At 34.8% G+C, this 14184-nt stretch overlaps 1 protein-coding gene across 13 annotated transcripts in view; it reads left to right on the top strand.

The window, feature by feature from the left end:
- The window catches only part of FRYL (FRY like transcription coactivator), a 134842-nt gene that overhangs the window by 82515 nt on the left and 38143 nt on the right, over positions 1-14184 (top strand). For 11 of the 13 annotated variants that reach the window (XM_057431086.1, XM_057431092.1, XM_057431095.1 and 8 more), the window contains 16 exons: positions 210-370; positions 891-1001; positions 1932-2086; positions 2329-2428; positions 3573-3741; positions 4525-4784; positions 5669-5809; positions 7571-7739; positions 8237-8321; positions 8689-8801; positions 9254-9404; positions 9738-9841; positions 10318-10503; positions 12149-12353; positions 13239-13360; positions 13857-14047. In XM_057431086.1, the coding sequence (XP_057287069.1) occupies positions 210-370; positions 891-1001; positions 1932-2086; positions 2329-2428; positions 3573-3741; positions 4525-4784; positions 5669-5809; positions 7571-7739; positions 8237-8321; positions 8689-8801; positions 9254-9404; positions 9738-9841; positions 10318-10503; positions 12149-12353; positions 13239-13360; positions 13857-14047 (2423 nt within the window). The remainder of the gene's footprint in view (positions 1-209; positions 371-890; positions 1002-1931; positions 2087-2328; positions 2429-3572; positions 3742-4524; positions 4785-5668; positions 5810-7570; positions 7740-8236; positions 8322-8688; positions 8802-9253; positions 9405-9737; positions 9842-10317; positions 10504-12148; positions 12354-13238; positions 13361-13856; positions 14048-14184) is intronic. The other 2 variants (XM_057431096.1, XM_057431085.1) reach the window with 1 other exon arrangement.

Below are 14184 nucleotides of genomic sequence, written 5' to 3'. Positions count from 1 at the left end.
TCTCTAGACTAAGAAATAATTTATTCTTGTACACTAGCGGCATTAAACAGGACAACAGGAAACCTATTCAGCTATTATGAAGTTGTAATAATATGTCTTTACGTTTTTTTTTTTCTTTTATATTCATTGTTTGGGTTTGTTTCTGGTTTGCACACTGTATTTTAAAGGATGACAATAGATATGTGTCTAACTGTGTGCTTTTCTTCCAGTACACCAGAGGAGAAGTGTCTTTCCTCAACAAAGTCTACGCCACAGTCTGTTTATGTTGTTCAGTCATTGGGCAGGTCCTTTTAGTATCATGTTTACTCCCCTGGACAGATACAGTGATAGGAACATGAGAATAAACAGACACCAATACTGTGCATTAAAGGTATTCTAGTACTTTTGAATTTTGGAAATAGATTGTTACTTTGACTTTTTTAATGCAATTTTAACATTTGGGCTCTGGATGTGGTTTTCACATCCTTGTTGCCATTCATGACTTAGTTCGTTTTTTCTTCTGCCTTATGTATATTTGTGACAGTTTGGCTTTTTACATACTATAAACTATCACACTGGCTATAGGAATTTCTTAAAATTACTTTAAAATGTTTGCTTCCTCTGAGTTCAGTCCTTAGTTGCCTAAGAATAAAAGCTTTTATGTAAAAATACATGAACAATCAGACTGGCACATTAACTCCTATATATGTCAGCGTTTCAGTATTGACAAGTATTTCTTGTATTTGGGAGTAGAGAAAAATTTGATAATTTATTAAATAACATGTTAAACAGTTTTTTGATACCTTGGTCTTCCTCCCTTGATTGAAGTTAGTTTTCTTATATTTTAATGGTTTTGGTAAAAGCACTTCCTCTGAGTTATTAAAATGTAGTTTTTCAATTACTTTCTAAAGGCTATGTCTGCTGTACTGTGTTGTGGCCCTGTTGCAGACAACGTTGGGCTCTCTTCTGATGGCTATTTGTACAAATGGCTGGATAATATCTTGGATTCACAAGATAAAAAGGTAATACACAAGCAATGTCAGCATTGATTTGCAGCTGTCAGTGCCTTCAACATCTGCTGCAATAACTTTTGTAGTCAGATTGGCCTAAAAGCTTTAGGGTAGCTTAAGCTCAAGGCTGGTTTAGTAGTGTATATTTTCGTACTGTCCTGGTTTCACCCTGTTGAGGAAGGCAGTCCCTAATCTGTCTAAGAATGGACAAAACAGCATGGAGAAGGAAAGGGCAAGGAGTGAAAAATTGAGTACTGTTTATAAACTAATCAGCCAGGTTAAGTTGTAAAAATTAGCAGATCTTATAGAAACTTAAAGGAGACAGGATTTTGAACATGAACCCTTGTAAGAATGTAGTGTCCATCAGGGCTCCTGTAGAGTTACAAAGACCAGGCTTTACATCTAAACAAGGCAAGCTTTATATTTAAAAGATAGGGCCTCCATTGCCCTCTTACTGTGACTACATAAAATACAGCTCCATTGAGCTACATTGATTCAAGAGAACATGCAAGTCTTCACGTAGATCCTTGTATCCCATTGGAATTCCTGTGTATGTTTAAGTGCTTTTTTGTGTTTGATGCTTTCAGGTCAGTGTTCAGCTTGTAGTAAGACAAGTAAAAATAGTAAATAGCTCAAGGTAGTCTTGGAAATGAGGAATAAAAAGTCGCTAGAGCTATCTAGTTATTTGCTTCACTTATTTGTGAAGCCACTTATTTGCTAGTTTATGACTGTGTGTGCAAGTTGAACATTAAACAGTTTTATACAATTACCTGTTGTTATTTTTCGCTGTGGTCTCATTGGTTTTAGATGGAACAAATTTTGCATATTGCAGTTCTTTTGCTTTTAAAATTAAATATTTATTTGCCTATTTTATGCCATTTTTGAAAGTTGGTCTTTTTTTCTATATTTATAAATCTATATTGGTTCTCTTCTGGAATGCAGGTTCACCAGCTAGGCTGTGAGGCAGTCATGCTGCTCTTGGAACTCAACCCCGACCAGAGTAACCTCATGTACTGGGCCGTAGACCGGTGTTACACAGGTTCCAAGCGGGTAGCAGCTGGCTGTTTTAAAGCCATAGCCAGTGTGTTCCAAAACAGGTACTATAGCGTTTTTCAGAAATTTAAACTTTCATTTTCAAAGGGTGTTTTCATGTAGGACTGTGGTTTTTTTCTGCCCTAAAGAGAAAAGTTCTTTCCTATTTGTGTGTATGTGTTACTAAAGAAACTTCTTAAAAAATTCTGATATCCCATACCATATTTCCTGTAGAAAATTTAATAAATTCAAATTTTAAAAAGCCAAATGTGATTTTACTTATTTCACACTTCCAATTTTTCCCTAGGGATTACCAGTGTGATACAGTGACCCTTCTGAATCTGATATTATTTAAAGCAGCTGATTCTACTAGGGCTATCTATGAAGTTGCTATGCAACTATTACAGGTTTGTAAACTAATTTTGACTTTTTCATTTAAAATAAGAATTGTCTTGTGCATTTAAAAACAAAAACCAACAACAACCTGTTACTATTTGTTTGTCCTTTCAGTAATGAAATACGTGGATTATTTTTTCCTTCTGTATTTTAATATTTAGTTAGGCCAGATCCTTACCTGGCACAGGTAGACTTCAGTGGAAGTGTGTTTGTTTTCAGGAATGAAGGACTTGAGACTTGTGTAATACCATAATATCTGTTTTTTCAAGAGACAAAACTGAAATCAAGGTTCTTCTGGTTTGGCCCTGAAACAAAGTGATACATAGCTCCATTTGTCCAAAAGCACCCCAGAGAGAAGCATATTGCTTCCCCTGCCTGTTTACCGGAGCAGCAGTCAGTTTTCTGATTTTTGCATTCATAGCAAGCATTTTTTCATTTGTCTGTGGAGAGATGATAGTGAAAATCTTGTTAGCCATTTAATTTACTTTTGTGTATTTCTTTCGGAGATCATTTAGAGGTAAGTGTAATCTTACAGGCAGCATTAGTGTTTAAATGTGAGTAAATGTAATCGGTGCTGCTTGTGGCTTAGACCACAAGGTTTGGAGGGTTTTGAAAAGGTTTTTTTTTGTCAGCTAAATTCAACAGTAAAGTGCCCACTAAAGTCACACCCTTGTTGGTATATCAGCACTCACCATGCTCCTGTTCAGCACTGTCTTTCTTCTCAAATGAACACCATTGCTTAAGATCAGCCAAAACAGACTTTAAAGTATCTTACTCATTTAGCCTCCAGCTGCATCTCTGCTACATCAAAGATTACATTGCTCCTGTCCATGTCTCATAGATCAGCAGAAATTGATAGTTTGTTAGGACAAGAGGTCAGTAATATTTCACATTTTCTTATAGAGAAATTTAATATGGTATTTTGTAAAAGCAGATTTCTGAAATTTATTGCTGGAAACTCATCAAGTGGATTGAGTCTTAGCTAGTCTTCTGCGAAATTACCACAGTGTTGCTGAATACTGTAGGTGTATGGAGATCTGCATAGATAGGAAGCATTAAATGAGAGTAGATGCATGAATTTGAAAGGTGATTTTATATAAAGATTTCCATTGTAGCTCTATACTTAGCTTCAAATTCTGAACATTACTGTTGTAGATCTTGGAACCAAAGATGTTCCGTTATGCTCACAAACTGGAAGTTCAGCGGACAGATGGGGTTTTGGGTCAGCCTTCTCCTCTACCACATCTGTATTCTGTGTCGTATTATCAACTGTCAGAAGAACTAGCAAGGACCTACCCTGAGCTAACACTGGCTATCTTCTCAGGTATGGTTTAAAAAAAAAAACAAAAAACTTTATTGGGTCAACAGTGTTGTGCAAAATGTGTAATTCTTATTTTTCAATAATTAATTTATATGTAATTCACTAAAATCAGGACAGCAGAATAAATAAATAATTTATTTATAAATAAATCATCATAATAAATGTAGAAAATGGGATTTACTGAGTGACAACTTTTGTTTAATTGTGTTTGAAATATATTCAAGAGGAAACAACATGAATCAAAGATACTTTTACTGACTTTCTGATAGCCATGAAAAATCATGTTAGAGAAATAATTTGCAACTTTTAAAAATTATTCTTCTATTACTCTTTTTACTGATTTCTTATTTACTGTAGATTGCTTAGAAATATTATTTCATGGCAATTTTAAACAATTGCAGAATAATAGCTTCTCACATCAATTAAAAAAAACAAACTAGGACTAATATGAGGAAGAAAACATTTTTAAGTGCCTTTTTGGTAAAATTGATATTTTTACATGCTTTAGTTTTTTAGTTTCCTCCTCCAGTTAGAGGAATATATATAGATGCATAGACCAGTACAGTTTCTTCAGCATACTGTCTGTCAGCAGTGTCTTCAGTTAGTTCTGTTGCAGACTGCAGCCTTTATCATTATGAAATAGTGCTAGTCAGCTAAACAAAAAAATACATCTGTGTCAGCATTACTTTATATCACTATGGTCTTTTCAGTGAATGGTTGTTATTACCAAAACAGTTCTCATTACTGATTTGCAGTTCATGTATGTTCCTAATTTTTGCATGACAGAAGTAAGTCAGAGAATCCAAACGGCTCACCCAGCTGGGAGACAGGTGATGCTGCATTATCTTCTGCCATGGATGAACAATATTGAGTTGGTAGACTTGAAACCTTTGCCAACTGTTTGTCGACAAGATGAAGATGAAGAAGATTCTTTGAAAGACAGGGAAATAATGGTGAACAGTAGACGATGGCTAAGAGGAGAAGGCTGGGGGTCACCACAGGCCACAGCTATGGTTCTGAACAATCTGATGTATATGACTGCAAAGGTAAAACTGATTACTTAAGTACTCCATCTTGTTCCAGTGGATTATTGTGTTAAGGTGCAAGCAAATTCAGAGATACTGTGTTATCAAAATGTCAAGAGTTACTGTTCGTATTTGTGGAGTTGTTTATGTATACCCAAACTATGCCATATTGTTTTGAGCTATTAAAACAAATTAATAATATCTAATATACATGTTACAGTAATTGCTGTTTATAGTAACAGTATATGTTGTTTTGGAATTTAGATGTCCAACTGGATAGATAATACCAAGTCACCTATATACCTATGATCTCCAAGTAGAGTTTTGGAACCAGTCTTGTTGCCAAAGTCTGATAGACCCTCCTCCTTCCTGTGATAGCCACTTCCAACAGAGAAAAAGTATTGGTTACATGCAGTGCTCTTGCCAGTTCTTCATGTCTTTGAATCTTACTGATGAGAGGTCATGTTTTAAGCTACAGATTTAAAACTCTTGGCAGCCTGTGATCCGTGGAATTTTATTCAGGATTGTAAGCAACTGGGAGAACGAATCTCTGCTGAATTTAGATAGCTGCCTTTTTTTTTTTTTTAATGTAAATAAATATATAAATTTAGAAATAAATTCACATAGAAATAATAAAGTGTGTTTATATAATGTATAAAAATATATAGAGATAAAATATATGTGTGTGTATATATGTTCAGATATATTTTTGTCTGTTTACAGCTGTAAAAGAAAACATTTCCAGAATGTGTTTATAAAAATGAATTTATGTAAAAGGCAACAGCTTACTACAGGATTTGTGTCTCCTTTTTCTAGAACCTGCCCCACATGCTCAGTTCAGATCACTTTCAAATACAGTGTTTTCTATTGGAATTTTCAGGGGAGATATTTATTTTGTTTTCTAGTATGGTGATGAAGTGGCTTGGTCAGAGATAGAAAATGTCTGGACTACTTTGGCAGACAGCTGGCCAAAGAATCTGAAAATAATTTTGCACTTCTTGATCAGTATCTGTGGAGTGAACAGTGAACCCAGCCTTTTGCCTTATGTGAGTATGGGATACATCTCTCCTTAGTGCTGTTGATATTTTAAAAATTAGTTGTGTGTCTCGCAGCAAAGGTGACCAAACAAAAAAAGTGAGGCAGGATTTCTGTAGTCAAAATCTCCAACCCTGTATTTTATGACCACTAAATACTATGAACAATTCAAATTCAGTTCTTCTGTTTGAGTTACTTTGGACACCTGTGTCAAAATTTCAGTATCACTTTCAGTTAAACTCGGCATTCATGGAATGGGCTTGAGAAAGGAAATAAACCAGAAATGTTATCACACCTTAAAAGATAGGTAAGGCTTCCTTGAGACAACTTACTGACTATTGCTATTTATTCAGTATTATAAGTCTGAAATGGTGCACAAGCCGTCTTACAAGTTGTCAGAGAACTCAGGGTGGACCTTAGACCTCATTTAGTGAGTAAAATGCACAAAATGGAAAAGACTTACTAAAATATATGCATCTGTCTTAGTTGTTTTTTTTTTTCTCCATAAAAAGGAAACTTAAGAGCTAGCTTGCTAAATTTACATTAACTTTCATTAGTGTACACTGAGCAACTCCCTGCCATTATAAAACACAAATCTACTGCAACTGTTGGTCTCTGTTCATTAGGAAGAATTAAGATAGTTCCATAAGTAATATTTTCATAAAAGTATTATTATAGCTTTTGCTAATAGTAAAAAAACCCAAACCCTAGATATGAAGTAAGCAATCAGAAGCTAATAACATTGTTAAATTCTTTCTAAGAAGAGCATAATTTCTTCATTTCAAATTAGGGAACCTAGTTTAATGCTGCAGCCCAAAATCTCTGTGTACATAGTTTGAACAAGGTGACAAAGTAGTTTCGTGAGTCAGATGTCCTGGATCACTTGCTTGCCATTCATAATTAAGTTCTCTCAAAAGAATGGAAATGAATCATTGAGCAGTGATGACTCAATATAATGCCAGGAGACAGAATATGAATGTATTAATGTCTAGAGTAATCAGTAACTAGCAGGCATCTGCTACTGCTTAGCAGTGAACAGGATTAATTTGCTCATGTAGTGGAGATTTCTTAATTGCTATATGCTTAATAAAATTTTGCTATATCTAGGTATTTATTCTTATCAGAGTATATAAAGGCCGTGTGCATTTTGGGAATTAAACATTTTTTTCGCATACTGTAATTTAGGATAGTCTTAAAAAGCAGACAGACTAAAATAAAGTACTTGCCATACCATATAGGGACAGTGTAATTATTCTTGCATGACCCAGTATTAAAAAAAAACAAAACAACCCATCCCACCCCAAGCCCACTCAAAACCAGTTTTCCATCAATGAATGTGTGGGAGCACTGGAGAATAGCATAAAGAAAAATGATACCTGCTGGAGAAGTAGTAGTGTAGACACAACTGTGAAGTATCAAAAATAAATCATATCAGAATACATTTGCTCCAGTGTCAGTCTCAGATATTGCTAAAACCTTTATAAGAAGATCTGCTACTGCTTAAATAACCCAACAAACTCAGAAGACTTACCTTACTCTTGTGATGTGTTTCTGATGCTTCCTGCTATTGACGGCTGTGAAATCAATTTCATTTGCTTTTAGAACTAGAATAAGTTTCAGGTATCTTCACTTGCAGTGCAGGTAGATAGTAATTCTACAAGTTGTGGTATTCATGTCTCTTGTTTTCCTCCTATATATATTTTTTTTTTAATCAAGTTACTGCAGTAAAAATTTTATATACATACTATTTGATATACTTTTTTTGATGGCAGGTAAAGAAAGTTATTGTTTATTTGGGTAGAGATAAAACAATGCAGCTGCTAGAAGAGCTGGTGAGTGAACTTCAGCTTACAGATCCTGTCAGTTCAGGAGTCACCCATATGGATAATCCACCATATTATCGCATTACGTCCAGCTACAAAATCCCCTCTGTCACTTCAGGTGAGAATTTCATAAACTTTTATTATTGTCAGTGATAAAGATGCTGTCATCAGTCAGTTACCGTATCCATAAATATTCAATATCATCCTTAAATATTCAGTATGAGTACAATGTTCTGTTTCTGAAAGTAAATTAAGGTTATAAGTTCTGTTATAAACACACAATGCATCCATAGGAATCTATTCAGGAGGATGTAAGTACACTTAGGAGAATTTATTTAGAAATAATCAACAATTAATAATCAATAAATCATTAAAAAACCCAACTTCTTCAGTTAGTGAAATTATAGTAGCTGCTCAGAATCTTTTAGTCTAAACAGCAGATTTTTCTTGAATGTGGAAGTTAATTTCTGTGGCTCATTTTGTACTCATGCCAGATGCTGTAGTGTAAACCTGGTTAGGGCTCTTGGCATGGACAAGTAAATAAGGATCATGAAGTGCTTAAAACTGCTTTTCTCTTCTTATGGCCCAGTCTTTTTCTTTGTCCATAATTCACAGGTACCACTTCCAGTAGCAATACAATGGTAGCTCCTACAGATGGCAACCCTGACAGTAAACATATAAAAGACAATATTGAAGAGAAGTAAGTATTTCCTCTAAGACTTGTGTAATGTATTTGTGCAAGATCAAACAGGGATTTCATTATTCTGCTCAAGAGTGAGAGCAAGTCAAGCATAATGGTAACAAATATTTTAATGTATTTGAATGTTAATGAAAATGAGCTAGCAGAAACATAATTTATAGTGGACTGTCTCCTTGAATCCCCTTATCTAGCATTGCTATAGAAGTTGTGTCTTACACAGCTAAGATGCTTTGGCATCATATTGATTGTCCTTGTAAGATGAAATATATTTGCCTGACACTTAGTTTTGCTTGGTTCTACTGAGAGACCCTGATTATTTTTTGTCACAGAGTGCCGGTTACTAGTGCTGCTTTATTTGTTCCTACAGTTACGTACATCTAGACATCTACAGTGGGTTGAACAGTAACTTAAACCGCCAGCACCACAGACTAGAGTCTCGTTACAGCAGCAGCTCTGGAGGATCATATGAAGAGGAAAAAAGTAATACTTTTATTTCAGAATATTTCTGTGGATAGGAAACATTTTCACAAATTAATGCTTTGACTGAAAGTTTTGGAGCATGAAGAAATAGGCTTATCAATGGGTTTTGCATAAACTCATTAAAAAATAGGGTTTTTTTATATTCCTCTTAGTAGTGCTGTTGAAACCTGGAATATGGTTAATTACAATAGGATGTGCAAGGAAGATGGTACACTTTCATTCCTTCTCTCATCCTCTGGAATGAGCTGTGATAATCTTCTCAAAACCTGTGTAGCTTTAGCAGAATCATCCTTATGCTTCTTTTTAAAACTACTTGTCCAACTACTACTGTGTATGGCTGGTTCCTCCTCCTCCACCCTCCCAGACCTCAGCGTTTCAAGAATTTAAAAATACTTTAGAAGACTATGTAATACAGAAACATAACTTTTTTTCTGGTTTATCTATTGTGTTAGGTGATTCAATGCCTCTGTATTCCAACTGGCGGTTGAAGGTGATGGAGCACAATCAAGGAGAGCCTCTGCCTTTTCCACCTTCTGGAGGCTGCTGGTCACCGCTGGTGGATTACTTGCCTGAAACTTCTCCTCCGGGCATGTCTCTTCACAGGTAACTCTTAACAGTGCTGATGGCAATTCATTATTTTGATTTGTGTTGCACAAATATAGTAATTAAAATGCAGTAGATTTAACAAGTAGACAGTATGTTTGCTTTCTGCAGTTTTACTCATAGGCCTAGAAGTTTAAGATTTCTGAGTTTTTTCAGTTGGAGGACTGAAGTTTGTCTGTCTTCATGGCAAGAATTCTTCTTTTCCTTTATAATACAACTTTGTGGATGTTTATAGATAAGAATTAATACTGGCTAGCACCATATTAAGCTCTTTGCAGCTCTTCATAAAGTTCATGTTAAACTCTTCTAACAAGTAATTTTTTTGTCTTTTAGATGCAATATAGCAGTGATCCTTTTGACTGACTTGATCGTTGACCACAGTGTAAAGGTGGAATGGGGAGGATACTTGCATCTTCTGCTTCATGCAATTTTTATAGGTAACTTAAGTTCTTACAGAAAAATGTCTAGTAATTTAGGAGTTGTTGCTATTTATGTAGCTGTTCTTTTCCACACTTAAATGAATATTTGCCACTGTACTGAAACCGCATTAATTTGTTAATATTTACAAGATTTTAAAGAGTTCAACTAAGTATCTTCCAGCTTGAAGATACTTAGTAATATGAATATGATTAAGAGGTTTTTGGAGTTCTTTGAAAACACTTTTCTGTTGGAGTCACGTTTACCTCTTGTAGAAGACACAGTAAAATTCAATTTGTTTCTCTTTCTCTGTATAGCAGTTTTCATACAGAGCACAGATCAAGTTCTTACTGCTGTGTGAGTAACAAGAGAATTTATTAATGTTTGTAAAACTGTATGCTTCTGTTTTGCAGTTCGAATACTGCTGTTTCTTCAATCATTTATTCAGCATGCCCTTGGAATGCAATAAAGCTTTTCCATTCTCCTTTTGTATTAGGTTTTGACCACTGTCACCCTGAAGTCTATGAGCATTGTAAACGACTGCTTTTGCATCTGCTGATAGTGATGGGATCTGGCACTAATGTCCAGTCTGTTGCTTCTGTCCTGCTCAGAAACAGAGAGTTCAATGAGTCCAGGGTGCTTACTGTCAAGCAAACTACACATTTAGATTATACCTTCACAGGTATGCATTAGATTAAGTGTTGCTTGTTAAAATTACATGGTTATATTTTCTTGCAGGTATTATTAAAGTTTCTGTTATTTGTAGTATTTTCTGAGCCCTTGGTATTAAAAATATTTTCTTCAGGTTTAAATTAAGTCAAATAGAATATGGTTCACATTAGCACTTTGTGCCCTGTCATTGGAGTAGGGAGTGCAGTTAAATAGTGGAAGCCACAGAGGGAGCTCTGTGTTTCGGATCTGCAATAAAGCAGCTTTTATGATGCCCTTGAAAATAAAACCCCAGAAGATACATCTCTTACTTGTTTATAGCACCTTTAAATTTCTGACTTTTGTCATCTGTAATTGCATTGTTCATGGGCTGTCAGAATACTCTTTTGAGATACTACCTTTTAATTTTAACTGTAACATTATGATATTGTAATTATACAGGAAACCAAATCTTTTCTATGTATCTCTTTATGAAAGGAAAATTTTGATGGCGTGAGCCTATCATGGTTTCTAAAGGAATATGAAATAGTTCATTTTTTCAAATCTAGTATTCCATATTATTTCAGTAGGTGGCAGCATGTTGCTAAACAAACTGGTTTTGTTCACATCAAAAGCGGTTTTGTTACTTAACAAAAAATCTGTTTTGTGAATTTGATATTCATAGCAATGAGGAATTAAAAAGTGGGCATAATGGAAGGATTCTTTTATGTAGACCATTTCGCAGAACTTTACAGTGCACCTGTATGGTGACCTATACTATTCCATTCCTAATCCTTACGGTTTTGGGTAAATGGTCTAAACATGTCATAGCATTTTGCTATTATTGTAACAGAAATATCTGATAGAAACTAGAATAAGATCAGCATCAAACATTTCCAGCTGATGATTAAGATAAAGTGATTACAGGTGTGCATGCCTGCCACAAGTTCAGAAAAGCTGATGTTAATTGTACTTGAACCAGCTAATACCCAGTCCAAACCCTGTGCCTCTGTAAAGAGGAAATTCGTGGTAGATGTCGGGGAGTCATAAGCTTATGAGCAACTGTTACTGTCAGAGGTTCATGACCAACTTTTCTGTGCCTGTTTGCTTTCTTCCAGCACATCTTAGATAGATAGAGGTGTAATGTGAGGGGTTACTGAAGCTGTATTTTATTGCCACATGATTCTTTACAAGGAGAGAAAACTTTGACAGCAGCAGCATTAAGCTAACTTCAGAGAAACATTGCACTGCCAGAGGTGCTCTGCTTAGAGCTGATGCATTAACTAATATTTGATGTTCACTGATTTAAGTGCTGTCAGTTACGCTGGACTGAGTTTTAACTAAAAGAAAATATTAGGAAGTAGATTATATAATTTGTCTCAACTTATGAAGATGAGCTGCCTCAGAAGCCAGGGAGCTGTCATATTGCCAATACAAAATCAAACATAATTCGGTGGTTTTAAAAACGGATCTAGTAGTTCCTTATTTAAAGTTCCAGTCATGTGAAGACTTTGTATATATCGGGCTTGTTGATTTTATTGAAGTTATTGCATCCATTAAATTATTCTCATTATGTTTGCTAAACTACTGATTTTTTTTTTTTGAGCGCTATTTTTTCTTTTTACATACTTAGTATTGTCAACTTCAGAGTGCATATAATCATCTTGGTTTTATTTCAGCAGGTGTTAATGATTTTATACCTGATTACCAGCCCTCCCCAATGACAGACTCAGGGCTTAGTTCAAGTTCTACCTCTTCTAGCATCAGTTTAGGAAATACAAGTGCTGCCATTTCTCATCTGCATGCCACAATCCTCAATGAGGTTGACATTTCAGTAGAGCAGGATGAAAAAGTGAAAACTCTCATAGAATTTATTACCTCAAGGTAAGATTTCCATTTTCACTTTTGTCAAGGCATGTGTTTTGTGGAAATAAGACAAAACTTTTACTATTTAGCATCATGTTGTCTGATTTTGTCCCTCTTTTATCACCAGTATGAGACAGTTTAATCCTGAAACGTTTTTATGTGATACACGTATGAACAACTCTTAACTTTCCAACAATTTCAGAGAATTTTGGCCACCCAGTTACCCTGTTCTATGCAGGTCTGTTATTTTTGCTTGCTGCACAGTTTATAGAATTCCCTTTTCCAGCTAAAGGATTAGGGATGGAATACATAAAGTGATTAGGGAGCTGCAAGATTTGTGTGGAGTTTATGAATTACCTCGTAGTAGAGAGCTGGCTATTCGGAAACAGGAGTCTGTGGCAGAGAACATCTGTAAAACTGTCAACACTTGCGCAGTTTGTATGATAGTTTACATAAAGCTTTTAAGATTTTGTAGATCTGAAATCCCACCTGTTTCTCAGAACTTTTGATTACTTACGATTTACATCAGCCTAGAATAGTGTGGTGTATTGATGGGAAGAAAGGAGGTTGTTTTAAGAAGTGTGGTTTGGTGTTAGTTGTACTGATTTGTTATTAGAAAACTAAATATTATCTAATAGAGAACACCTTTTCCTAAACTTAACAATGTTATTTCAGTTGGATCTAATATATTGCTTTGCACCTTAACTTCTTGCATATTGTTATATAATACTGGGTGGTTGTCAGACTTCTTCCCGATTTGTGCCTGCAGTTCTGAATAGTTTCTTTTATGCAGTAAGGAGTAAATTATTTTGCAATTAATTTTAAGATTAAAATAACATTTAAATAATGTTAATGTCAAACACTGTGTTTTATATTCTGTTTACTTTATTTTTATATTTTTAGGAAAAGAGGCCCACTTTGGAACCACGAAGATGTTTCAGCCAAGAACCCTAATATAAAAAGTGCTGAACAGTTAACTGTCTTTTTAAAGCATGTGGTATCTATATTTAAACAGTCTAGCTCAGGTATGTTAGAAACCAGACAATGCACGATAGAATGTCCAAGTCTGCAAACTAAATAAGTTTTTTGAATGCCTGTAAATTTACAGGTTATCTATAAGATCACTCTAGGTCATAGCTTACTGCTTTTAAATAATAGAAATATCTTGTGTATTGCACATTTGGGTCATGTTTCTATTACAACAGATTTAAATATAATCTTTTAGAAATGAGGTCATGGAATCATAGAATCGATTATGTTGCAAAATATTTTTAAGATCTTAAAATATCTTATTATTTTATTACAGACACTTAAAATCATAGACATTTTATCTCTACAAGTATTTAAAATGTTTACTATTACGGAATACGAGTTTACATGCCGGAAGGATGTTTGAAAGTAACACTCTTTGAGAAGATGACTTGAGAAAATGTCTTTGGCAATATACTCTTAAATTCAAGTGGTTTTGAGGATTTTTTTTGTGATGCATTATGTCGCTTGAGCATTTATTTGCTTTCATAGGAGGATTTCAATTGGAACACCGTCTCAGTGAAGTTGCTTTGCAAACTGCGCTTTCATGTTCCTCTCGACATTATGCTGGGAGATCCTTTCAGATTTTCAGGGCTCTGAAGCAGCCTCTTACTGCGTCTACACTTTCCGATGTTCTCTCCAGACTAGTAGAAACTGTTGGAGATGCAGGAGAAGAAGCTCAGGTATTTTAATTTTTCCCCCCACTGTATTAGAAAGTCTGCCTAAATGAGATACTTTCAGGGTTATTTTAATGAAAGGAGAATTTAAAACCATTTTTTTTTCAGTTGCTCTTTATTTTTAAAGATATTTCAAATATCAA

This window comes from Pezoporus wallicus, unplaced genomic scaffold (assembly GCF_028554395.1).
Source record: "Pezoporus wallicus isolate ANWC-B61680 ecotype Strahan unplaced genomic scaffold, APGP_CSIRO_Pwel_v1 contig_7684, whole genome shotgun sequence".
NCBI lineage: Eukaryota > Metazoa > Chordata > Aves > Psittaciformes > Psittacidae > Pezoporus > Pezoporus wallicus.
The sequence above is the reverse complement of the archived record's forward strand: the minus strand, read 5'-3'. Positions and strand labels throughout refer to the sequence as shown.